The sequence below is a fragment of the Populus alba genome, chromosome 15 (genome assembly GCF_005239225.2).
Source record: "Populus alba chromosome 15, ASM523922v2, whole genome shotgun sequence".
In the NCBI taxonomy this organism is placed as follows: Eukaryota; Viridiplantae; Streptophyta; class Magnoliopsida; order Malpighiales; family Salicaceae; genus Populus; species Populus alba.
This window is the reverse complement of record NC_133298.1, coordinates 14,995,817-15,020,231: the sequence shown is the minus strand read 5'-3', so window position 1 is coordinate 15,020,231 and position 24,415 is coordinate 14,995,817. Positions and strand designations below refer to the sequence as shown.

The 24,415-nt window shown below is 36.4% G+C and overlaps 4 protein-coding genes across 6 annotated transcripts; 3 read left to right on the top strand and 1 right to left on the bottom strand.

The window, feature by feature from the left end:
- Window positions 1–204: 204 nt before the first annotated feature.
- LOC118057438 (L-type lectin-domain containing receptor kinase S.1) lies at window positions 205–2,969 on the top strand. Its single transcript, XM_035070013.2, has 2 exons — window positions 205–2,262; window positions 2,645–2,969. The coding sequence occupies exon 1, from the start codon at window positions 288–290 to the stop codon at window positions 2,253–2,255; it is 1,968 nt and encodes a 655-aa protein (XP_034925904.1). The 5' UTR covers window positions 205–287; the 3' UTR covers window positions 2,256–2,262; window positions 2,645–2,969.
- Window positions 2,970–4,457: 1,488 nt separating this feature from the next.
- On the bottom strand, window positions 4,458–8,000 carry LOC118057439 (ferric reduction oxidase 8, mitochondrial). Its single transcript, XM_035070014.2, has 8 exons — window positions 7,506–8,000; window positions 7,186–7,282; window positions 6,922–7,107; window positions 6,600–6,837; window positions 6,108–6,441; window positions 5,758–6,016; window positions 4,932–5,644; window positions 4,458–4,826 (listed from the first exon to the last, which is right to left on the bottom strand). Exons 1-8 carry the CDS (start codon window positions 7,660–7,662, stop codon window positions 4,645–4,647), a joined length of 2,166 nt encoding a protein of 721 aa, XP_034925905.1. The 5' UTR covers window positions 7,663–8,000; the 3' UTR covers window positions 4,458–4,644.
- A 7,794-nt stretch (window positions 8,001–15,794) lies between these two features.
- LOC118057440 (U-box domain-containing protein 52) lies at window positions 15,795–18,338 on the top strand. Its single transcript, XM_035070015.1, has 5 exons — window positions 15,795–16,608; window positions 17,147–17,265; window positions 17,352–17,470; window positions 17,767–17,933; window positions 18,025–18,338. Exons 1-5 carry the CDS (start codon window positions 16,353–16,355, stop codon window positions 18,051–18,053), a joined length of 690 nt encoding a protein of 229 aa, XP_034925906.1. The 5' UTR covers window positions 15,795–16,352; the 3' UTR covers window positions 18,054–18,338.
- A 617-nt stretch (window positions 18,339–18,955) lies between these two features.
- Window positions 18,956–23,165, top strand: LOC118057442 (DEAD-box ATP-dependent RNA helicase 20). 3 transcript variants are annotated; one of them, XM_035070017.2, is made up of 10 exons: window positions 18,958–19,156; window positions 19,245–19,783; window positions 19,877–20,056; window positions 20,152–20,313; window positions 20,412–20,566; window positions 20,821–20,913; window positions 21,028–21,113; window positions 21,198–21,424; window positions 22,429–22,659; window positions 22,754–23,165. In XM_035070017.2, the coding sequence occupies exons 1-10, from the start codon at window positions 19,095–19,097 to the stop codon at window positions 22,855–22,857; spliced, it is 1,839 nt and encodes a 612-aa protein (XP_034925908.1). In that variant the 5' UTR covers window positions 18,958–19,094; the 3' UTR covers window positions 22,858–23,165. The 3 variants fall into 3 exon arrangements, 1 of the variants encoding a protein (XP_034925908.1); XR_004688961.2 differs by lacking the exon at window positions 22,754–23,165 and having other exon boundaries at window positions 18,956–19,156; window positions 21,198–22,122; window positions 22,429–22,569; XR_004688960.2 differs by lacking the exon at window positions 22,754–23,165 and having other exon boundaries at window positions 18,956–19,156; window positions 21,198–22,018; window positions 22,429–22,568.
- The last annotated feature ends 1,250 nt before the right edge of the window (window positions 23,166–24,415 follow it).

The window sequence follows — 24,415 nt, the reverse complement described above, 5'->3', positions numbered from 1 at the left end:
TTAAAACTCTATGATATCAGTAAAACTAATTCAAAATTTTTATTATTTTTACTTATAACTTTAAAGACAGTTTGGGAATGTTGATACAAATCATATTTTTAAAAATTTTAATTTTTTTTAATTAAAATTTAATACAATTTATATTTTTTAAATTGTTTTAATATATATATTTTAATATACAAAATTATTTAAAAAACAATCTCTACCAATAAACATACTCTTAATCACCCACGGCCACAACCACACACCTCCTCAATTCTCTCCTCCGGCTGCCGGAATCCTTAGCGATGCCGTCGCGACCACCTCTCCTCCTCTTCCTCTTCTTGATTTCTCCCAGTTTCGCCCTTGACTTCCTCTTTGATTCATTCAATGCCACAAACCCTGGAGTCATTCTCATCCCAGATGCCATAGTCGACACCTCGGTGATCAGACTCCTCAATGACACCAACCAGTACTCCCTAGGACGTGCTTTTTATCCAACAAGAATGAAGATGAAACAAACCCAGAACTCGACTACTACTCTCTCTTCCTTTTCAACTTCTTTTGTCTTCTCTATATTGCCTAACATTGCTTCAAGTCCTGGCTTTGGTCTTGCTTTTGTTCTCTCTAACTGGACTAACCCTCCTGGTGCTCTTGCTAGCCAATACTTTGGTGTTTTTTCTAATCCGACTGTACCCTCTGTAGCTCCACTTTTAGTTGTTGAATTTGATACTGGGCAGAACCCAGAATTTAATGATCCTAATAGGAATCATATTGGTATTGATTTGAACAATATCGAGTCCGCTAAAACCGCGCCTGGTGGGTACAATTCTTCTGCCGGTTTTGTGCCTGTCAGTATGGGAAATGGTCAGAATGTCCGAGCGTGGATTGAATTCGATGGGGCCAATTTTGAGATCAATGTTACAGTTGCCCCTGTTGGAGTTTCTCGTCCGTCTGTACCGATTCTTACCTATAAAAATCCCGTGATTGCGAATTATACATCTGAGGAGATGTATGTGGGGTTTTCTGCTTCAAAGACTACTTGGGTTGAAGCACAAAGGATTTTAGCTTGGAGTTTTAGTGATACAGGTGTTGCTAGAGATATCAATGTTACGAATTTGCCCGTTTTTAGCCTACCATCTTCGTCGAATTCGTTGTCAGCTGGTGCTATTTCTGGCATAACGATTGGTTGTGCTGTTTTTGTTATGATTTGTGTGTTTGTGGTTTATTGTTTGTGGTATAAGAATAAGTTGAAAGATTTAGAAGAAGACGAGATCGAAGATTGGGAGCTCGAATATTGGCCTCATAGATTCTCCTATGAAGAATTAAGTCAAGCCACTAATGGATTCTCCAAAGATCAGCTTTTGGGTTCGGGTGGATTTGGGAAAGTGTACAGAGGAACCCTCTCAAACAATTCTGAAATTGCAGTCAAATGCGTGAATCATGACTCTAAACAAGGTCTAAGAGAGTTCATGGCTGAGATATCGAGTATGGGCAGGCTGCAACATAAGAACTTAGTCCAAATGCGAGGCTGGTGTAGAAAATCCAATGAGCTTATGCTTGTTTATGATTACATGCCCAATGGCAGCCTCGATCGTTACATATTCCACAAGCCTAAGAAGCTATTGAACTGGCAACAACGGCGCCAAGTCTTAGCTGATGTAGCTGAAGGGTTAAACTATCTCCATCATGGCTGGGACCAAGTAGTTGTGCACAGAGATATTAAATCAAGCAATATTTTGTTAGATTCAGATATGCGAGGCAGGCTTGGAGATTTTGGCCTTGCGAAGCTTTATGGTCACAATGAAGTACCTAACACAACTCGAGTGGTTGGCACATTGGGATACCTGGCTCCTGAGTTGGCAACAAGGGCTGTAGCAACATCCGCGAGTGATATCTATAGTTTTGGAGTTGTGATATTGGAGGTGGCTTGCGGTAGAAGGCCGATAGAAATGGGGTCAATTGAGGAGGAAGATTCAGTGCTGATTGATTTGGTGAGAGATCTGCATGCTAAAGGGAAGGCGGTGGAGGCAGCGGATGAAAGAATGAAGGGGGAGTTTGAGGTGGAGGAAATGGAGATGGCGTTGAAGCTTGGATTAGTTTGTTGCCATCCTGATCCCCAGAGGAGGCCTAGTATGAGGGAGGTGGTGGCAGTTTTGGTTGGGGAAGATGTGGCTGCCGCACCTGCTGAGTTGTTGAATGTTTTGGCCAGTGGCGACGGGGGCGGTGAAGGTAGTGCACATGGTGGTGAAAGAGGTGGCTCTAACACTACATGACCCGCAGGTGCGAATATAGATCTTCTTCTGTTAATATTTTTTTGTTGAATTTGTGGTGGTAGATATTATAGTTTTAATTCCCATTACATTTGTAATTCAATAAAGACTAGTAAAACATTCATCCAAGAACAAGCACGAGTTAGTTCTCTCGTAAATAAACATTTGGCGGAGGTTTCCTTAGTTTTTACTTTATGCAAACAAGTTGCCCGAAACCTTTCCTCTGACTGATTGCTTTTTTCATCTTCATCTAATCAAACACAAGAATAGAACCATTCCAAAGGAACAAAGATGTAGAAATATAAGAATGAACTCTCTTTCCCTTTCAGACTGAGGGGTATTTACTGATGTGCAAGATCCCATTGGTCTGATGGCTCCCATTTTCTTTTCAGCTATATTAAATCAAACATGCATTCTTAATTCTTCACAACATGGTCAAAGAATCTAGAGGCAAGCAACTTTGTATGTCAGCGTTTGCAGAGTTGTGGTACCCTTTGTTCGAATCTTCAATAATCAGTACCCAGTCGTAATTCAGACTGGACCAAGTCCAGCTCGTGGTTAGGATAATTATCAATTGGTTCATGAGCTTATTTTGCGTGATTCGTCTTCAGCATGATCTGTAATCAGGAATCTATTCCAAGAACAAAATACTGTTAGATTAGACATGTGAAATAATCATCAAATCCATGCGCAATAAAGTGGTGCTTTCTTCTTTCCTTTTTCAATGTTCATGCTCTTTTTTCCTCTTAAATAAGCTAATTAAACATGTCCTATGATGTAAGAAAGAGATATCTATGTCTTTCCTGCGTGCTTTTATTCCATCAGCTTCTGTCAAACATGTATTTAGTTCATATTCTTGGCATAACAAGGTATATGGCATTCTGTTTCTGGACTGTCTCTATGATTAGCAGCATCTTATCCTTGCCATTTGGAGGTGATACAGAAAATTAGAACGACAATTGAAAAAGAAAGTTCCTGACTGAGTCAATCCAATCGTGAACTTTGGTGATAATACATGGCTCTTTGCTTTCATTTGTTTACGAAGTTTTGTCTCTGCCTCTAATATGAGATTGAACAACTTGTCACCCATGAATTTGTGTTGAAGTTCCGTTGGTTTAAACTAACAAGTGAAGCTAAATTGGTGAAGATCTCAATTCTTGTCAAGAAATGATTTTCCTTTTTGTTTCTTTATTGTTTTTCTTGGTGGGGGTGTTAAGTGGATGATTAATAACCATGACTACAAGTTAATTGTTATCAAAGTCTGGAATTTGGGTTGCTCATGTTACTGTGGAGATGCCACCATTATAGTGGCAAATTGACCTTGAAATGCCTTATTGGCTGCTAGACTTGATTCTCCCTTCGGATTAGGGTTTAGGTGCTTTTTGGCGAAAAAGCATCATAACATCCACATAATTTTAAGCCATGATGACTAGCACTAATGCCTTGTTTGAGATATACCTAAAGTCATGTGCAGAGGCTCATCATAGAGGCATAAGAAAGTTATACTAATATCCTGTCTCATGACAAAGTGGACGCCACTACTATACTATTAACTACGAAACTCCCTCAAAGTTGGGGATAAATTGGGCATGTAAAATGAAAATAAATGGTGAAATGATATATAAATTCAATTTAAATTTAGAATTTAAAATTAGGATTGAGATTAGACCTACTTTACTGGCTGGCTTGTAAATATATTTATTAGGTTATCTATATAAATTGTTTAGAACAGATCCTCATTTAATTATGACAGATTCATATCTGATTGCTCAGAATTATATATATGAGAATTACTGTATGAACAATAACTTTTTAAAATTTTAATTAAAATATGTTTTTGAGTTTAAAAGTTGGACAAAGATGTTTATTTTTACTAATAAAATATATTTAAAAGAAAAAATTTATAAAATTATGGTTTTTATGTGAAACGATCAATCAATTATACAATTAGATTTGACTGATTGATCAGTTGACAATTATCATTATTTTGAAACTCGATATATTTAACTAACGGCTATTATAAAATATGATAATTATTTTGTCGTGTTTAAAAATAACAAAAAATTTAATAAATATTATATCTCAAAAGTGATAAAAGATGAAAGGATGTTATTTACTTAATTTTTGAGATAAGAGTATTTTTTAAACGTGGGGTAATAACTTATAAAACCACGAAATTTAATTTCAGTGTGGCCCGCAAAGCACTTTGATAAAGTTCCATCCATTCAACTTACTTTAAATCCACAAGCTCTCAGCTGAGCTGCTTAAGCCTTTTTACAATGGAAATGTACAAAGTGGAATGTAGCCATCCATTATTTAGAAAGCCAGATACTACTACTAGTTACATCAGGGCAAGTTTTCCTGTGTCTTAATGGCGATAATGATGATGAGACTAGAGAGTGAAGTTGAGGGAGTGGAAACTGAAGTATGTTTTCTTTCCCCTGGAACCAATGTTGAGTCCTTGAGACTTCAGCTGGCATAACGATGCCACCGACTCCATCATACTTACCGGTCCACACACCAGCACTCCGATATCAGACCCGCCGGTTTCATTTGGAAACTTGGAGAATATATCTATATATTGGCAACATGTAATTACACAAACTGAAATTAGAAACAGAAAGTTCAAGAAGTAGATTCAGCAAGAATTGGAGGAAAGGGATGATAGAATAATAGTACCTTGAAAGTCAGGTCTTCCTCCAAAATGAAGTTCATGTTCTTCAACAGGACTTCCAGTCTCCACTGAACCATGTTCTGTGGCTTTACCATGTTTTGGAGAGAGAGGTCGGATGTCTTTCTTGAGTCCTTTCCATCTCAAAATACTTGCTAAAAAGGTGTTGCATGCCAGTGCTATGATGAAAGAAGCTAGGAGAAGTAGATCAACAACTGAAGAGGGGGTCTTTTCTTTTGCGGCCTTCTTTTCCGAGGGAAGAATCTTTTCCGTTACAGCACTCTTCTTTTCATGGGGAAGAAAAATGTGATTGAAGCAAATAAGAGAAACCATGAATTTGATGGAGGATAATGCGGCCATGGCAGCCATCCAAATTGGACTTTCTGGTCCATGTACGGCATAGTTTGTGCATTCGGTGCTAAAGTTAACTGTTCTTACTAGAGATAAGTCATGCACTAATCCTCTCACTGTTGCATCAGACCTCTCTTCTTGAGTTACATATACTTTTAGCTTTAGAGACAATTTTGTGGATGACTGGTTCAGAAGTAGAGAAGAAACTGAGTTTAAAAGGCAAATATCTTGTGATTTCTTGACGACATAGATAAGCTGAACTTGCGTGGGGAATCTATATCTGCTGCTGTTTACAGAAGCAATTTCTTTTAAAATGCTGAGAAATGGGGTTATCCCAGCTCCACCAGCAATCATTAGTAGGCTGTCATGCCTGCAAAAAAATTCTTAACTAGTGACAATCTCTAAAAATTTCTTAACTAGTTCATCATCATCTTTAGTTCAATTAAAGTCTTGTCCTGCAATACCAAGTTCTTTTATGCAAACCTTAGGAAGTCCAGGGAAGCAGGTCCATAAGGGCCTTCAACCGACACAGGCATACAGCTCATAGAACCAGTATCTGAATCTAACTCTGCTTGGATCACGTCATAGAAAGTTCTTGTCCATCCCCCATTGCATTTTACCACAACAGACATCGTGTGATCATCTAGGTTAGAGCTAGAAGTTATACTGAAGGGATGCCACTGAAACTTGGAAATACTTGGTATCTTCATGTATATAACACTTGTTGGGGTATACTTCAATCCTACAATTAGTACGAGAGCCATTCTGATGAGAGAATTCACTGTCACAACACTAATAAATATGATTGTAACTGGTGAGATTGAAAAGTTTACTTGGATCCTTTGGCAGCGTAAGTTCTATGGCTTTGCCGGGGAGCAGGAATATTCGTGCTGAGAGAACGCAAGTTTCTGGTATTGATTGTACAATTCGAAGGAGCTTGTCAAGACCGAAGAGAAATATCCCAGCAAATACTGAGTAGAAGTGACGATCTCCAGCATGGAACAAGAAGAATATTAGAAAGACTATGTACAGGTGGTGTGTGTAGTAGAATATTTCAAATCTTCTCCTCCTTATTTGAGGAAGAGATGTGATCCAGATCACTAGTCCTGTAACAAGAGATATCTCCCCTGCCAGGTATATCCGTCCTGTTTTCTGCCATCTCCACATCTGTTATTGAAGACTCATAGCAAAGCAATAGAACAATGAAAAAACTAGCTAAATGTTAATAACAAAAGATACCAAATTGAATCACAAAAATGCAAGTTGAACCAGTAAAACAGACAAACTTTAGTTTCAAGAGGGAAAGCAGAAAGGGCATAGAATACCTCATCTTGAATATGGTGGCTGACACCCCAGATAAACAAAGTGCTTGCGCCATGAATGGTGGCAAAAAGTATCATTGAAGTCCCTAGCCATATATGGTATCTTACTGAAGCTTCAAACTGGATGCCAAGTATCTGAAATAAAGCCAATCCCCTTAAAATAGGAAGAAGAAGCAAAGCTAGGCAGGCTTCTGCTAGCAATCCGAATCGGGTTGCCACTCTTAGATACCTGAGTTGCCATCTGAAATACAACTGAACATCAGTAATGGTGTTACTCTTGATTTTTACTCTCCACCATTTGTTATTTAGGATTGTTAGAACTCACAAATCCAAGTTCAGTGACTTGACTGGCATCAACTTCTTGAAGTCATTGCTGATGCGGGCATAATAAGTCCAAGCTAGAAAGAGGACAAAGAGGAACACTGCTAGAATCTCTATGCTAGATAAAATTCCCAGAAAGCTGTTTACCAACACCGGATTTGAAAAACCAATAGTTGCACTCCTTGCTGGTCTGCCATCCATATTAATCATAAAAAAAAGTAAGCCATTGATTTCCAGTGAGCATAATCCGATTTCACAACTATATTACCTGCTTCGAGGAGGCTCCTTCGAAACCAAATTCAAGTAAACTAGTCCAATTATGGTCAGGGAAATAAGAGGAAATGTGTATACAGCAAAGTTGAGACCTGCAGCGCATTCAGTACAGGATAAGCATGCATACCAACATCTGTAATTGCAATCATGAATGTTTTATGTTTTGCAGTAAGAATGAGCATGAGAACGACAAATCTTGCTTGATTCTACAAATTAATAACCGATGCAATCATGTCGTGAATAAGTGATTATATGTGAAAAAGATGTTCTAGGAATAAGCAAAAACCTTTTCAGATGATATCTTTTTATACATACCATAATAGCCAAACACTGTATACCTAGAACTATCTTCGGCTCCTTTCCATTTTCTTGTCCACATGTTAGTAGGCTTTTGAATCCAGACAGCAATCCAACCAGCAAATATGATGATCATCAGTACTTTAAGAACAGCAAGCTGAATGGCCTTTGCCATGTCTGCTTTCCAAGATTATTTCAAGAAGATGCTTTATTTTCTCTTTGATTCATTAGCTTGAAAGTTACGGCTTATATACAGAACATTGAACTAGAATTGACCCTTCAAAATTGTACATAGCCCCGCCACCTCTCACAAGAGCCAGTCACTTACATGGCGATTTCGTTATGGTTGTTAGTGCACTCCCGATTCCATAGCAGTATGATCTGCAGTATCTGAAATGGATATGTATGTGTTCATATGATCTTCAAATTTCAGCAATCTAATAATATTTTCCACTACACAAACACTACAAGAAGTCTATATCAAGATTTAGTTGGATGAGTGGTAATGGCCAAAAAGAATGAGCTAGAGGAGGTATTAATTCATGCATATGACGTTCAAGGTTTCTATTCATCTGCTGTTTGACACACATTATCACCATTTGTAGCTAAATGACAGATTTATCTTTCTGTTATAATCATCTTTTAACTCTAGAAATGGTCCCATGCATCATGTAGTGGGCAAATGGTCCACCGACACTAAGGAATAATATTCTTCTCCTCTTCTCCTCGCATAATTTTTCCTTGCTCCCGGTCCATTTTGGAATCTATCATCACTTGCAAATACAAGAATTGTGTGGATAGATGATAAAATTTGTCCTGCAGATTCATGAGGATTAAGCTTACAGCTTAGAGGATTCTACTATAGGATGTGTCCCTTCCATGGCTAACCATGTTACCAATCGAACAAGTAGACCATATAACTTTGAAAATAAGCTACGTGGGCCAACTTGAAATAGAATTCACACGAAGTGGGTGGTAGAGTCTTCTACCGATGGCTTGATGGGATGCTCTGAATAGGGCTTCTCAAGCTTATCAATCTAAAGCTTTTGGTATTTACTCTTTTATTAATCTCAACTCCTCATGATATTGTGTGCTATTTTAAACATCAAACTTTAAAGGAGGAGGAAAAAAGCATATAGGTAAAGAGGCATGCTTATTAAGAGCACCTCCCCTGTTGTTCCTAGAAAGAGGGCGTGGAGTCCTGCCTTATTAGAACTTCCAGGTCTAATCGTGGCAGAGGCCTGTTTATCGCGTTTCTAAGGTCTTTGTTCTTTGCTTACGGGAATACTGAAGCACTGTCATTAGGGGGATTATGTTCATTGACCAGCTCTTAAAATACTAAACTTTCTTCTTCGAATCCTGCCAAGTTCTTAGTTCTTTGCTTACGGGAATACTGAAGCACTGCCTCATGACAATATTCAAATTGAATTAATGTTCCATTACCAGAGCAGCAGATGCAATTTACTTTCTGCATGTCAAGTGAGCCTGTGTGTGTGCACGTTTAAAGCGTAAGGGACTCCATGGCGCAGGCTTGCAAGGATTGCAGAGAATAAATGGGTGGCATTGACTGGGAAACCTACAACACGGTTTGAATTGTTGCTGCTAGGAGAAAGACTTAGGGGAAGCATGATGGAACACACCTCTGTTGTATATTATATTACTATTATACTTGAGAAATTTAAATGGATTTCTACTTACATGACAAATCATTATTTTATTCATATTTTTACACTAGTCTAAGGATAATTATATTCACTTGGAATAAGATAATCACATTATTATGCATCTAGAAGAATTATAAAAAAACTTCTAATTTATACTTCAAAATTTAATTTTGAAAATCTCAAATCTCTTAAAGTTTGAAAACATGATTGGGAAGATTGCAAATTGCAAAATAGTTTCTTCTTTTTGTGACCATTTTTCTTGGTCTTTATCTTGTGAATTTCTTGGATTATTATTTTAGTTATTTTAAATTATCATGACTAGCTAATGACATTTCATTGTCATCTCTTTAAATTTTCTTTTCTTAACAAATATGTTTGCTTGAACATGCCTTTTTGAATTATTTTTCTTGTTTGGTGGCTATTGTCATATTCTTCATCATGGCTCTTTGGCCATATCTTTTTCTTTTTTTAAAAAAAAGAAAAACTCTCTTCTTCTCTTTATGTGTGATTTTTATTGCACAACATATCTCTTATGCAAGGACTTATTAACTTGCACCTAGCCTTTTTTGTCTTTACACACACACACACATACTTAATGCAAGGTTTCAATTAGCTTCTTGAGCTTTATCATCTAGCATCTCTATTTTTTTTTATTAACTTTGATGTCCGGGCCAATTTGCTTGTATTTTGACTAATCTCACAGGCCCTGAAATTAATGATCATATAAGTTTCCAGTGGCTCTGAGGGGCTCGAAACTCGTAACTATTGAGGAGCAAACACAATGCATGATCAGTTAAGCTATCCATCGAGGTTAACACCTCTATTTTTTTTTTTTTTTTGATGTCATTGGTTTATATACTCACTTTTATGATTTTTCTCTTACTTCTACACATATGTTATAGTCCTTTAAATACCCTATTAGATCAAAATAGTCTGATATTGCATTAGAAAATTTTCTTGTTAGACCAAATTGATAAAAGTAATAAAGGTTTTTGTTTTTTCTCTTATCTTAGAAAGACAAATTGTCTAGGTATATCTAGACACATAAGAGCTATTTTTTAGATGTGTAAGATTGAAGGCTACAACTATGGTAATCCCTTAGAGTAAGGGATTTTACAAAAATTTTTATAAATTAATTAATTTGGTTCTTGTATGACAACTCACACCAACACTCCCCCTCAAGTAAATGTATAGATATCTCTAATACCTAACTTTTTAAGTAAGATGTAGAAATTTTTGCTAGATACTGCCTTCGTGAGTACATCTGCTAACTAGTCTTCTGAATTGACAAATATGAATCGAGTAATTTTCTCTTTAAGATTTTGCTTGATAAAGTTCCGATTAACTTTAATATGTTTAGTTTGATTGTGTTGGATCAGATTATGAGAGATGTCAATGGTTGCTTTGTTGTCGCAAAATAGGTTCGTTTATGAGTCAGGGAAAAAACCTTTTTTTGTTAGTAGCCTCCTTAGCCAAAGAAGTTCACACACACCTTTAGTTATACCTTTAAAATATACTTTAACATTTGATAGCGTAACAAGTTTTTGTTTCTTACTCCTCTAAATAACAAGATTGCCCTTTATAAAGGTGAAGTAGCTTGACATTGACTTCTTATCTAAAATATTTTCCTGCCCAATTTGCATTAGTGTAATCATCAACATTGAAATGATCATGTTTTATAACCATTAACCCTCTCCTAGGAGAAAACTTTAAATATTGAAGGATTCTAGTTACTGCATTCATATGATCTTCACTATGATTGTACATGAATTTGCTAATCACACTTATAACATAAGCAATGTTTGGTCGAGTATGTGATAGGTAAATGAGCTTACTAACTATCCTTTGGTATTTTTCTTTATTTGTGGATACTTGATCAACATATATTCCAAGTTGATGATTTTGGATAATAGGAGTCTCGACTAATTTACACTTCAACAACCTAACTTCAAATAGCAAGTCTAAGACATATTTTTTTAGGATAAAAATATACATTGCTTTGATATGAAGACTTCTATTCCCAGGAAGTATTTGAGTCTCTCTAGGTTTTTCATTTCAAATTCAGCTGATAATTGCTTTTGGAGTTTGGAAACTTTTTCTTTGTCTTTACATGTGATGATAATGTCATCTACATAAACAATTAGTATTGTCACCTTTCCAAATTGATTCTTTAGGAAAATAGTATATTTTAAGTTCCTCTACTTAAATCCACTTGTTTTAATAGTTATAATGAAACGACCAAACTATGCACCGGGTGATTGCTTTAATCCATACAAGGTTTTTTATAGTTTGCATACTACTTTATCTTCTGAAGTTGCTGAGTATCCTGGCAGGATGTATATGAAATTTTTTTAAAAAAAATTACCATGGAGAAATACATTCTTCATGTCAAATTGGTGTGATGATCAATCTAAATTTATTGCAAATGATAACAAAATCTAATTGTGTTTAATTTTGCTATCAATGAGAATATTTTTTGGTAATCTTTACACATCTATGTGTAGCCCTTTGTAACAAGCCTCACCTTGTACCTATCAATGGATCCATTAAAATTATACATCTGTGTATACCACTCTACTATTTTGTTTTCTTCAAGTAATTAAACCAACTTCCAAGTTCTGTATTTCTGTAAGGCCTTTAGTTTTTCTTGTATAGCTTGACTCTACTATGGATCAAGTAATGCCTCTTCTACATTCTAAAGGATGTAATCTATGGATAGTTTATATACAAAGGTCTTGAGTGATTTGGATAGCCCATAAGTTGATATATAGTTGGCAATAAAATATCTAGATCTTCTATCTTCCACTTCTAAAGAAAATTAGCTTGATGGTTTCCCATAGTTATATCTGAAAGGTAGCATATATGGTACAACACCACCCTTGTTATTAATTGAAAGAGGTATGGCGGAGGAACCTACCTTAGTGATATTCTCATGAGAGATGCTTTTAGGTACTTATGAAGGGGGATCGTTACTTGTTGTTGCATCACCATCACGAGAGTTATCACTTGAAGACATCTTACTTTGTGGAATTCCATTACAATTCAAATTAGGTTCATCAAGTGTTAGGCCTCTTACTGAAGGACATTTCTTATTATTTCCATGATTTTGTTCTAAGTCATCTTTATATTCTAAGTCACCTCTTGGTTTTTGCTATATTGTTATTGCTAGCCAATTCATATCTTCACTTTAACATTCCCAATAAAAAAGATGATTTGGCTAGAGGTGATGGATAAAAGGTCTTTGTTTCTAAAAAAGTGACATTCATAGTGATGTACGTTCGTTGAGTATTGATGTCTAAACATCTATACCTTTTCTGGTGTAAACCATATCCTAAGAAGAGACATTGGATGGTACATGGATCTAACTTAGTTCGTTGGTTTTTAAGAAGATGAACAAAGAAAACACATCTAAATATCCTGGGGGAAGTAGTAACACAATTAGTAAAGGTAGTGAGAGTGTCTATAAGGGGGTCTGAAAATGTAGGACTTTTGAAGGTGAATATATTGCTATAGCAACAACATCATCCCAATATCAATAATGGACATGTGTTCCAATCAACAATGCTCATATCATCTCTAGGATATGTCAATTTTTCCTCTCAGTATTTCCATTTTGTTAAGGATTTTGGGGATATGATGTTTCATAGATGAGACCATTTTGTTGGAAATAAGCTTTGAATTTTGTATTAATAAATTCACCTCCATTGTCATTACAAAGTGCTTTAATATAGCTGAAAATTATGTTTGAATCATGATATGGAACAATTGGAACCCAACAAACACTTCTTCTTTCCATTTAAATAAATATTGTTATGTCATCTGATTGCAATTGTCAACAAAAATGACGAACCACATGTGTCCTAATGGAGTAGTAACAAAATAGGGTCCCTAAATATCTGAATGTATCAAAGAAAATGGCTTGTCTCTTCTAATATGGCTTACGAAGTAAGGAACATAATGCCTCTTGGTTTCAATGCATGTATCACATTTAAAGGATGGAGGTTACACTGTGGAAAATAAAGCTGGAACTAAATGTTGCAGATATCCAAAGAAAAGATTTCCTATATGATTATGAAGTAAACCAAATATGTCATTCCTTATCACTAGTAGTGTGTTGAACATAATTCACTTTCCCAGTACTAAGAACATCTATGTAGTAAAGTCCCCCCTTGTTAGTACAACACCTAACAATCTTATTGGTGAGAATACTATAAAGAATATAAAAGTTAGGATACATTAACACAACACAATTGAGGGCAATGGTAAGTTGACTAATAATGAGTAATTTATTTTACAAGAATGGAATAAGTAAGGTATGGTGCAGAGAGAGGAAAAAAGATAATATCATAGTCCATACTTCTGTGACTGGATGTTTGAATCCATTAGCATTTGTAATGTGAATTCTCTTAGGTTTAGTAGTATATGAGAAATCATGGGGATCAAACGCCATATGATTAATAGCCTTAAAGTCTATAACCTAATTGTTGTCATTATGATCTTGACATGTAGCCAAGGTATGTTTACAAATTACCTTGATTGTTAGAGTTTGTTGAAAATATTGTTGATTCTGGTTGAGCAATTAGGGACAAATATAATTTGGCATTTGCAAAAACTTTTCTCCTTGTGCATTCATTTATGCTAGTGTTTTTACGTTTCGTCTTTGCTTGGAAATCATTCCACCCCTTAGGATATACATGCAACTTAAAACAAGTTTCACATGTATGTTTTAGGCTACCACAATGAATGTTTTTCCCTTCATCAGGTTGATATTTTGGTTTCAATTTTCCAGTGTTCAATCCCCATAATTGCACTTGGAGCAATATCACCCCTAAATGTCATTATTTCTTGTTTAATGTCTTCATGTCTAACATGAGCATATGATTGTTCAATTATAGGGAATGGTTGCAATTGGAGAACATCACCATAAACCTTGTCTAGCTGATCATCTAAGCTATCAAGAAAGGTATAAACTCCTTTTTCCTGTAGAATAAAATTGTATTTTTGAATATCCTCTGCACGTATCGCAGGACTAGGATGAAAAAAATCAACTTTACATCATAAACTTGCAGATCGGTGTAGTATTTTTCAATGGACTCACCTGCCTTTCACATGCTAGCAGGTTACATGTTGTCAAAGATTGTAAACTTGTGTTGTATCGGTTCCATCAAAAAGTTTGTAGCTATGGAATCCCATACCTGTTTGGTAGTTAGGAATCAAATAAAGTTTCCAATCAGAGAAGGATCCATTAAGTTGATAAGCCATCCTTTGACAATTGCGTTTTCATTCCTTTATTTTTTAGAAATATTGATCAATTTTAGGGTGTTGAGAAGTATCACCGATTATGTATTTCAATTTATTTTTTCTAAAATATACATCTCAACAACCGGAGACCATAATGTATAGTTGGAACCGTCTAACTTAAAACCAATAGAAGCATTGGATGCATTTGATGAAACTTGAGAAAAAGTTTGGACTTTAGTCATGGGCTTTTGTTGTCCAATTATCTAGAATAGACTCTGCCATGGTTGTAAAAATAATAGGTAAAGAGGAAGACAATTTGATTGAAACATGAAAGATGTAGAGATTTTAGGATCCTACTTTGATTCCATGATAATAGTAGTAAATATTTTATTTTTTCTCTTATCTTACAAAGATATTGTCTAGGTTTATGTAGATACATAAAAGCTATTTTTGAATATTCACGATTGAAGGCTATAACTATGGTTGTTCCTTGGTGTAACGGATTTTACAAAACTTTCCAAAAATTAATTGGTTTGATTTTTATATAACAGTTCACAACAACACATATTAATTTTAATATCCATGTTAAAAAAATTTTATAAGAAGCATGGTGGAACAAAAGGAATAAGTAGGGAGACACAACTCTATTTTATATCATATATATATTACTCTTCTGAAAAAAAAGTTTCTACAGACTTAAACTTACATTACAATACTCCTGAGACATTGTTTATACTAGTTTAAGGTTAGCTCCAAACACTTAACAAGTATTCTTGCACTAAAAAAATAAAAGGTAACTTTAAATTTATACTTCAAAATTAATTTCAACATTTTCAGCATTGCAGCTCCAAATAATTTCCAACATGGATGGATTCATCTTCCCAAATATCTTTGCATTGCAGCTTCTATAACTAACATGCGGCGGCCATTGATGTTCTCAGCTTATCATTTTGTATTGGAATCTGTTAATATATGAGTGAACATTTACTGCTAAGGAAATATCATTACTTGGATCTATAATACCTGCAGCACGGGAGCAAATTGAGATCTCCTGATGTTTTCTGCAAGGAGAGTGAAAGACAAGCACCGGAGAACAACTGAACCCAGGTCAAAATTCTTGTATTTGTACTCAGGGCCAACCTTTAAAGAACTTCATCTACACCCACCAAGCTGCTTAAAATATTTAAAATCAACTTGGAATTATCTGGACGAGAAGTTATCCTCTAAGATGGTGGAATATTAGAATAAGAACCCAGCCGAATTGTTGTATTCTTGTAATTGGATGGCTGAGTTGTGCAGCACTTATGGAATAGGACACTGCTGCCAGACGAAGGTGCGGAGAGAAAAAGAGACCCCTTTTCCCAATACGAAACAATCAGTAGAATGCACTGAATCATCCTTTTCCGTCTACAGGATCGGTTAAAATCCAAACAAGATTTGCTCTTCTTTTTCCATTCCATGTTTTAAAATCAAGAACAGAAGAAGGTGATCAATTAATCTAGAGCCTGGTTGTATGACCTCATTCATGCACGCTTTTTCATTGATGGCAATCTGAGGTGTGTTGTGTGCCTAACAATAGGTAAAACAAGGACTGTGTTTTTCAAATGTGAGGATAGTACACAAGATGCTATCTTCCCAAAGTAAGGTCAATCCTCATGACAAGACAATATGGAGGAGGGGAAAGCGAAGGGTTTCCAAAAGGGCTCTTAACAAGAGAGAAATGGTCTTATGTGACATATCCAGTAGCCTACAATGCTTGACAAAAGAGAATTCCCTCTTCTTATTTTTCCTTTTACTTTGTGGCCTTGAGAGCAACGACCATTTCCTTTAAAACTGTCAATATTTAACTAGCGCCAAAAGCTTGTTATCTTCGCTCTCAAAAAAGACCACCTATCTCTATCACATGATTTACGTTGTTGATTTCTGTATAGTCTATGCTTGTGTGATTCAAGGATAAGAGATGGAAGAAGAGAAATATGTTCCGGCAAGTTCTATGAGGTACAGTGCACGAATCATGTCGCCAGAAATCGTAGAGATAGGGGATGATAGCAAGACTATTACTAACAGCATAGATGGAATCAATGATGATGTTTATGTAGCTGTTGGTAAAAATGACACTGATGTACTGAAGTGGGCTCTAGATCACGCTGTTTCACCTGGAGCTCGAGTTTTTCTTGTCCATGTTTTTCCTCCTCTGTCATATATCTCTACACCAGGTAAGCCTTTATATCCTACCAGGTTGTTCATGTTGTTAGATTAATCGAGTTTAGAGGGATGAATTCTTGCTTCTCTGAGGAAGGAAAGATGATTGTGCTTCTTCCAGAGTAACCTGATGTAACGTACAACAACACATCTGATCAACTAAAATAATGAATATCTGCTGCTCAGGAGGTTACACTAGTCCATTACTGATATGTCTAGCATAACTAAGTGATACGGATTTTGTTCTGAATTTCTCAAATCAAAACCTTGGAATCATGGAGTCCCTATGTAGCAATTGACCATTTAAGAAGATGACTTGAGTCTACTTGTGGCCAGAACTAATGCAGGGGAAATCTGATCAGGAAAATCAGACTTTGTTATTGTGTGGACCATCATATAAAAATATGACTTGAATCATCGGAGGTCATAAAAATATTGTTTGACATGAACAAGTAGAGCTGTTTTCTCGCTTGCCACATCCCAATGTTGTGGAGCATGACAGGTTTAATTATTTTGTAGAGTTGTTTTCTCTTTTTAATCGTTTGTTGACAGTTGGAAGGTTATCAAGGAGCCAATTAAGTCAAGATCAAGTGAGATTTTACATTAATGAAGAGAATAACAGGAGGAGGAACCAGCTGCAAAAATACATTCGCCTGTGTGCCAATGCCAAGGTGCGGATAATGGCAACTCTATATCACTACACAGTAACTCATCATTCACCAAGACCATTGATACCAGAACTTGTTTCTTGTGACAGGTGACAGTAGATACGATGCTGCTGGAGAGCAATCTGACAGCCAAAACTATTCTAGAACTCATTTCTGTTCTTAACATCACCCACCTTGTCATGGGAAACAAATGCCTACCTCGCTCAAGGTGCAGATGCTTGTTTTCTATATAAACCCCTCATAACACGTTTGTTGTGTTTTCTGAGATTTGAAAAAATCTAGATTGTAGCAGACAAAGCTGTTCATCCGAGTGCCAATTCGACTCATATTTCACATGGACTGCAAGAAAACTTCTCTTCAAATTGTAGATCAATTAGGCATATATAATCCGCTCAACCAATCTATGCTAACGAATAAACGAATCGACGAGCTTATTGTCATATGCTTGCAGATAGACGTTAATAGTCAACATTCAATTTAATGATTTCACCTCCATCCTTGCAGGCTGCTAAGGAAAAAGTTGGGAAAAGGAGAATTTGTGAAGAATAAAGCTCCAGACTATTGTGAGGTTAGTATTATTCATAATGGGAAGAAGATCATGGATGGTAAGGATGGGATAGAGCCAGCGTCATCCTCTGCTAACAAGTTTTTCAACCTTCCATGTTTCCCAGGCAAGTTGAAAAATGGATAGCATGAATGCTTACATTTTTATAGTTTTCCATCAGTTTCTACGAAGAAAATGACGTTTCCTGTCTCATCCAGTTTGCAGGAACATGGTGATGGATTCTTAAGATTTTATCCAAAACAGAAGAAGAAGAAGAAGAAGAAGAAGCAGCCGGCAATATTGGAAAGACCGGCAGGAGAAACCCAAAAACTCTCAAATACAAGGTGGAAGCTGAAGGAAACAGACTCCCGGTGGCTACCATTTTTTTGAAGACTACAACTAACACTATATTAATTTCCGTGGTTGTACTAAATAAACATTAAATACAAAGATGTAATGTAAATCAAACCAATGAATGGAAGGCGAAATCCTCATAGATATATATGATTCCCTTCTTTCTTGTTTTGTTTTTGATGAATTTCTCAGATATTGGTTTCTTTTAGGAGTGATGATACACACGAAAGGAATTGGAGAAGGAGTCTTTTGGATTCTCATTACAGGAACAGAAATCAAAGGACTCTCCTCTCCTGCCATTGTTACTGTCACAGATTTAAATAAGAGCAGCTTGCATGACCTCTCCCTTGTTTGTTCTTCATGTTTTGACCTTGTTAGTAGTGGTGGGGCCCTACACGTGTCTATCGTAAAGACCACGCGTCGTTCAAGAGTTCTCGACAAATCGTTTACAAAGAAGCCTAAAAGCCAAAGCCGTCTTATCAAATCTGATGAAAAATATTTTCATGAAGATATTTTTATGGCTATATTATAATAAATTTGATCAATAAAAATTCATTTTGCAATTAAAAAATTAAATAAATTTTATTAGAAAAAGGAAGTTATTAATATATATATATAAAAGTGAATTTGATAAAATTAATAGGTTTAACTAATTTTATTTTTTTAATATCGGAAAAAAATATTTTGGAGTTTTGAAAATTAAAAATATTAATAGATTTTATTTTAAAAAATATTTAGAAAGTTTATATATCTATAATATTATATTTAAAATATTTAGGTTATATGTACTCAAGTGAATAAAGGAGGCTCAAAGAAGAAAAATATCTTTCCCGCGATCTGATAAAATAAATATTCTCTCCTCTTTCTCTCAAACTTCCAACAAGAAGAAAACTCAAATCGAATAAATCCTAGCCCAAGCAAGCTCCAATCAGTGATGAACCCTTACGACAACCGCTACTCCGACCCCGACTCTTACCGTCACCGTCACCATCGCAGGCAATTATTTTCTCTCAGTTTTGATCGAAAAATCCCTTTTTTCTTACTTTGATTTTGGATTCTTATGTTAACCGGCTCTGTTTTTCAGTGACTTAATGGGCCACAAAACTCCAGTGGTACCCACAATGATGGGGCCTGTTCCTCGTGGCGGTGGTGCTGGGGTTCCTCCGCCTCCGTCTTTTGCGGGTAGAGGTGGTCCCCCTCCAGTTGGTGGAGCTTATCCTGTTTTTGAGCGACCTGCTAGTGGATTCAGTGTTGGACGAGGTGGTGGTGTTGGTGGAGGAGGAGGAAGGGGGTTTAGTGGTGGCCGAGGGTCTAATTTTCATGGCGGGGATAGAAGAAATGATGCTGGCCGTGGGAGAGGCTGGAATTCTGGTTCTGGCCGTGGTGGAAGAGGGGGGAGGTTTGGAGGGGGGGATCCAAGGAGAGAGTTGGATAATATTGCACTTCCAAAGCAGGATTTTGGGGACTTGGTGCCTTTTGAGAAGAACTTATACTTCGAGAATCCTTCTATTAGGGCTATGTCGGAACATGAAGTGGTTACGTTTCGTTCCAGAAGAGAAATTACTGTTGAAGGTCATGACGTGCCTAGGCCTATTCGAAATTTCCACGAGGCCAATTTCCCTGGTACTTCAATTTTTTTTCACATCAATGCTTATATGGTTCGTTCTGAAAATTTACGTATTATTTTAGACTGATTGTTTTAATTTTATGTGGTAGATTACTGCTTACAGGTGATTGCTAAGTTGGGTTTTGTTGAGCCAACGCCAATTCAAGCTCAAGGGTGGCCAATGGCTCTAAAGGGTAGAGATCTAATTGGCATTGCTGAGACTGGTTCTGGTAAGACACTGGCATATCTGCTACCAGCTTTTGTGCATGTTGCTGCTCAGCCTCGATTGGGTTAGTATTTATTGCCTTTCTGGTTAAGTTGAATTTTTGAAGTTGTCACATTTTATTGTGTGATATTTATTGTTTTAAACTTTATTGCTGTCTAGTACATGGTGATGGTCCGATTGTGTTAGTATTAGCTCCTACAAGAGAGCTGGCAGTTCAGATTCAAGAAGAAGCTTTGAAGTTTGGTTCAAAGGCGAATATTAGGAGCACATGCATTTATGGTGGTGCTCCCAAGGGACCCCAAATTCGTGATCTTCAAAGAGGTATTGTCTGTTTTGAGTAGCTTGTTATGATATTTGCAAATCTAAGCAGATTGAGATTGGTGAAGTATGGTAGTGATTCAGGATCTGTCTTATGCCAGGTGTTGAAATTGTTATCGCTACCCCTGGTCGACTAATAGATATGTTGGGAGCTCAACACATGAATTTGCGAAGAGTCACATACCTAGTGTTGGACGAGGCTGATCGCATGTTGGACATGGGCTTTGAGCCTCAAATTAGGAAAATTGTATCTCAGGTAAGCATCTGTCTTTAACTTCCTCCTGCAATAATGTGGCCGTACAAACCATGGAATTTTAATGAATATTCTTATTGAGATAATTTGACTTTTGGCAAGGTACTTGGATTTTTCATGCTAATTTAAAGTAATTCACACTGAAGTAATTTGTATTTTTTGCCAGAGGACCAACCCAGAAACTGTTATTACAATGGAATTTCATTAGTCAGGAAGTCCTTTGAAACTGAATTCTAAGAGGTCTATTTTTATCGCAGATTCGACCAGATAGGCAGACATTGTATTGGAGTGCAACATGGCCCAGGGAGGTTGAAGCTTTATCAAGGCATTTTTTGCATAATCCATACAAGGTCTCAGTCATAGTTGTCCCCAATTGCTATCATATAAGTATTTTGGGTTTATTGTTATTTGCTTGTTATAAAGGCATGTTCACCCAATATTGTTGAAATTTTTACCATGTTTAGGTTATCATAGGATCGCAAGATTTAAAAGCAAACCAGTCTATAAACCAAGTTGTTGAAGTCATGATGGACCTGGAGAAGTACAAACGGTTTGTCTCAGCAGCTTGTAGCAGAGAAAAAATGATGTTTTAGCATGTTGATATAGCTACTTTAATATGTCTAAATCTATGCAGGCTGATCAAACTGCTGAAAGAAGCGATGGATGGAAGTCGAATTCTAATATTCATGGAGACAAAAAAGGGCTGTGACCAAGTTACAAGGCAGTTGAGAATGGATGGATGGGCAGCTTTGTCCATCCATGGTGATAAAAACCAGGCTGAAAGGGATTGGGTCCTGGCGGAGTTCAAAAGTGGCAGAAGCCCTATAATGACTGCCACTGATGTTGCTGCACGGGGCCTTGGTAGGATCATTGTGTGTAGGAGTCCTAGGTCTATTCATCTCTGTCTAGAAATTTGAAGATAGGCAAGTCAGCCGGCTGCTATCCAGTTTTCCCTGAATATAATCTGTGGTATGGGTGCAAAGCGAGCTACCAATATGAATAATCACCTACTGATTGCTGTATTAACTTGTAAGCATGGTTCTTTGCTTCAAAGGGATTTTAAAGTTGGATTGAGTGGCATCTTGGTTTCTCATATTCGCTAGAATATCCCATTAGCTACAGCTCATGTTTCATGGACACAGGGAGCACTGCCCATTGGTGTTGTGGACAGCAGTTTAAGATTTATTCTGTGACTGGGGAAGTTGCATTTCTGTTTCTGCATGGAAGAAAAGTAATCTAAAAATCTGGCTTTCATGAGGCAGTAATTTGCAGAATTCTCTAATATCGCATAGCTCCAACTAACGGGTGTCTACATAACATGTTTGCAAGCGATTGTTGCCCATCCACAGTTATAGAGCTGGTTTATCTTGGCAGCCGGGTTGACTGACATGTTTATTAAATAGCTGGATATGGAAATAGTGGTGGTGAAGCTGTCCTTATCCCTGCAAGGTTAAGGTGGGCACATTTGTCTCTTGAATGTGTTATCTTAAATTGATCATTCGGATCTTAGGGGTGTGGGGATAAGGGGGTGTTCATACATTTCTAGAGCCGTGAATCAGGTTAGCATGGTGGCTAAAAACTTCGTAAACTGGCATGCTTATCCTAAGAGGCTCCAGTCCAGATTTTTATTTAGCTACCTTATGTCAAGCTTTGATAGCTTTACTTTGAGAATGAAAATTCTGAAAGCTGAGTAATCTCTTGATCGAGAATCAAACAATGTTTTCATTTTGTTAATTATCTCAAGTAGAATGAGCCATCTTTCATAGCTGAGTTTGTCTTGGGGCCTATAGTCCTGCGCTTAAGTGCATTCAGTGAACTTTATACATCAATTATTTTCACTTAACTTCTACTTTAATTGCTTGTAGATGTGAAGGACATAAAATGTGTGGTCAACTATGATTTTCCTTCCAGCCTCGAGGATTATGTTCACAGGATAGGCAGAACTGGTCGAGCAGGAGCTAGGGGAACAGCCTTAACCTTTTTCACAGAGTCAAATGCAAAATTTGCTAGGGATCTTATTAAAATTCTGCAAGAAGCAGGGCAGATTGTGCCTCCGTCATTATCTGCTATGACTCGGTCAGCTGGTTCTTTTGGAGGTAAATATATGTGGACGTGTTAATCAGGATTGAATGCTAAGTCTATTCAATTATGATGAATCTCATTTATTTCTCATGTTCATATGCTCTGCAGGTAACTTCCGTTCCAGAGGAAGAGGTGGCGGCTTTGGCTTCAGCAACCGGGGGATGATTTCAGGATCCAATACCGTGCCACTTGGTGCTGGTAGACCTTGGTAATTTAGTGAACAATTGCAGCCTCTACTGCCATCATCAACAAACAAGCTTTAGCTATGTTAAGAAAACCATCTCTGCGAGTGGGTGCATTCGTATTGAAATGAAGGGTTAAACAATGCTGTAACTAATAAAGTATAGGAATTCATGTATTGGCAATTCATATTTATGTGATTGTAACTTTAGGTTGGCGTAACGTTTGAGCATAGGTGATTAGGTTCTCTGCTGTGGTTTGCTTAATTCTTGATGTGGTTATTCAAATATCCAAAGCCAGTTTAACTGGCAAAGGTATAGCAGAGCTTGTGTTTTTGTTAGTGATAAATCTCTTTGGGAAAAACAGGAAAAATGATCAGAGAAAGTGCCCGTTGGTATACCGCAAACAATTCTTCAATCAGTCTCTGGCGTCCTGCACTTTTCTAATGAATGGTTTTCAAAACATTAAATTAATAAATTATTGATTTTCGGTACAACAGAACCATGTAGTGGCTATTCAGCAAGATGTTCTTTGTCGCCTACAATGCTTTATGTATGCAGGGCACCACTGATCTCTGGTATTGGAGCTTCATGAATGCAGCAGGGCTTAGGAGGATAGCACCATTTTTCTAACGCTTCAAGGAGGTTGAATCCCGTGTAATTAATCTAGATGCCTGAAAACATGATCATCGTCAATAGCAGATTTTCTAAGCTTCCGATTTGGCAACAATGGTGTCCTCCTCCTCCTCCACATGAAATGCCTGGTCAAATCTGTACGGTACATACTTCACCCAAGTTTCCATTGCTTGAACGAGGTAATCTCTCTCTTTATTTGAGGCAAAAATCACCATGAAAACCCACCATGATCCCCTTCAATAATAGGATAAGTCACTCCTTATTACAAAAAAAATAAAAATAGAAAATAAAATGTGTAGCAAAAATACTTTAGCAAAAGAGTGATTCACTGGAGATTGAAATCATGAATTGATGTCTTTGTCCCTGGCAAATAAAAATTAAATGAATTGACTTTGAAAGGATAAATGGTATTATCATGGAGTTTATTTCTTGTTCTATAATTATAATTGTTAGAAGTACTTTGGTTATTCTGGGTTTAACGGATTAACCCGAGTGAGCTTGCATGTTTTTGTGTGTGTTTAATTTCTTTTTCTTCCTTCATATCCTTTTGTATTGTTGAATTTTTTTTATCATTTAATATTTGATTCGTTGATGATTGAGTTTCATGCTTTTTTTTATTTGGTGTTTATGATCAAGTGATCCACTTCACGAGTTTTAAAAATTAAGTTTTAGGATTTTTTTTAGTCGAGTTATTAAATCTTATTAGATCTATTTTATCTTTAGAAAAAAATATAAAGGAAGGAATCTCAAGAAAAAAAAAACTATTTATCAATTCTTAGAAGAATTATTTTTGCAAATAAAATATAATTCTTTACTATTTAATTTGATTATGTTTATACCAGTAATACAAAATTTTTATAACTTTTTTATATTGTTTTTTCCCACTATTATTTTTTTTTTTTTTCAACACCACTTATGGTCTTATGACCACTTGGCCCAATAAAAATAAGGATAA

Bases quoted from the DNA above. Each gene is read 5' to 3' on its own strand.
- LOC118057439 (XM_035070014.2), bottom strand. From the start codon at position 7,662: ATGGCAAAGGCCATTCAGCTTGCTGTTCTTAAAGTACTGATGATCATC. The intron at 7,108-7,185 runs GTAATATAGTTG...TATGGATGGCAG, and splicing joins AAGGAGCCTCCTCGAAGCAG to ACCAGCAAGGAGTGCAACTA. The intron at 4,827-4,931 runs GTACTATTATTC...GCCAATATATAG, and splicing joins AGGAAGACCTGACTTTCAAG to ATATATTCTCCAAGTTTCCA.
- LOC118057442 (XM_035070017.2), top strand. From the start codon at position 19,095: ATGAACCCTTACGACAACCGCTACTCCGACCCCGACTCTTACCGTCAC. The intron at 19,157-19,244 runs GCAATTATTTTC...TCTGTTTTTCAG, and splicing joins CGTCACCGTCACCATCGCAG to TGACTTAATGGGCCACAAAA. The intron at 21,114-21,197 runs GTTTGTCTCAGC...AAATCTATGCAG, and splicing joins GACCTGGAGAAGTACAAACG to GCTGATCAAACTGCTGAAAG.
- LOC118057438 (XM_035070013.2), top strand. From the start codon at position 288: ATGCCGTCGCGACCACCTCTCCTCCTCTTCCTCTTCTTGATTTCTCCC.
- LOC118057440 (XM_035070015.1), top strand. From the start codon at position 16,353: ATGGAAGAAGAGAAATATGTTCCGGCAAGTTCTATGAGGTACAGTGCA. The intron at 16,609-17,146 runs GTAAGCCTTTAT...GTTTGTTGACAG, and splicing joins GTCATATATCTCTACACCAG to TTGGAAGGTTATCAAGGAGC. The intron at 17,266-17,351 runs GTGCGGATAATG...TTCTTGTGACAG, and splicing joins GCCTGTGTGCCAATGCCAAG to GTGACAGTAGATACGATGCT.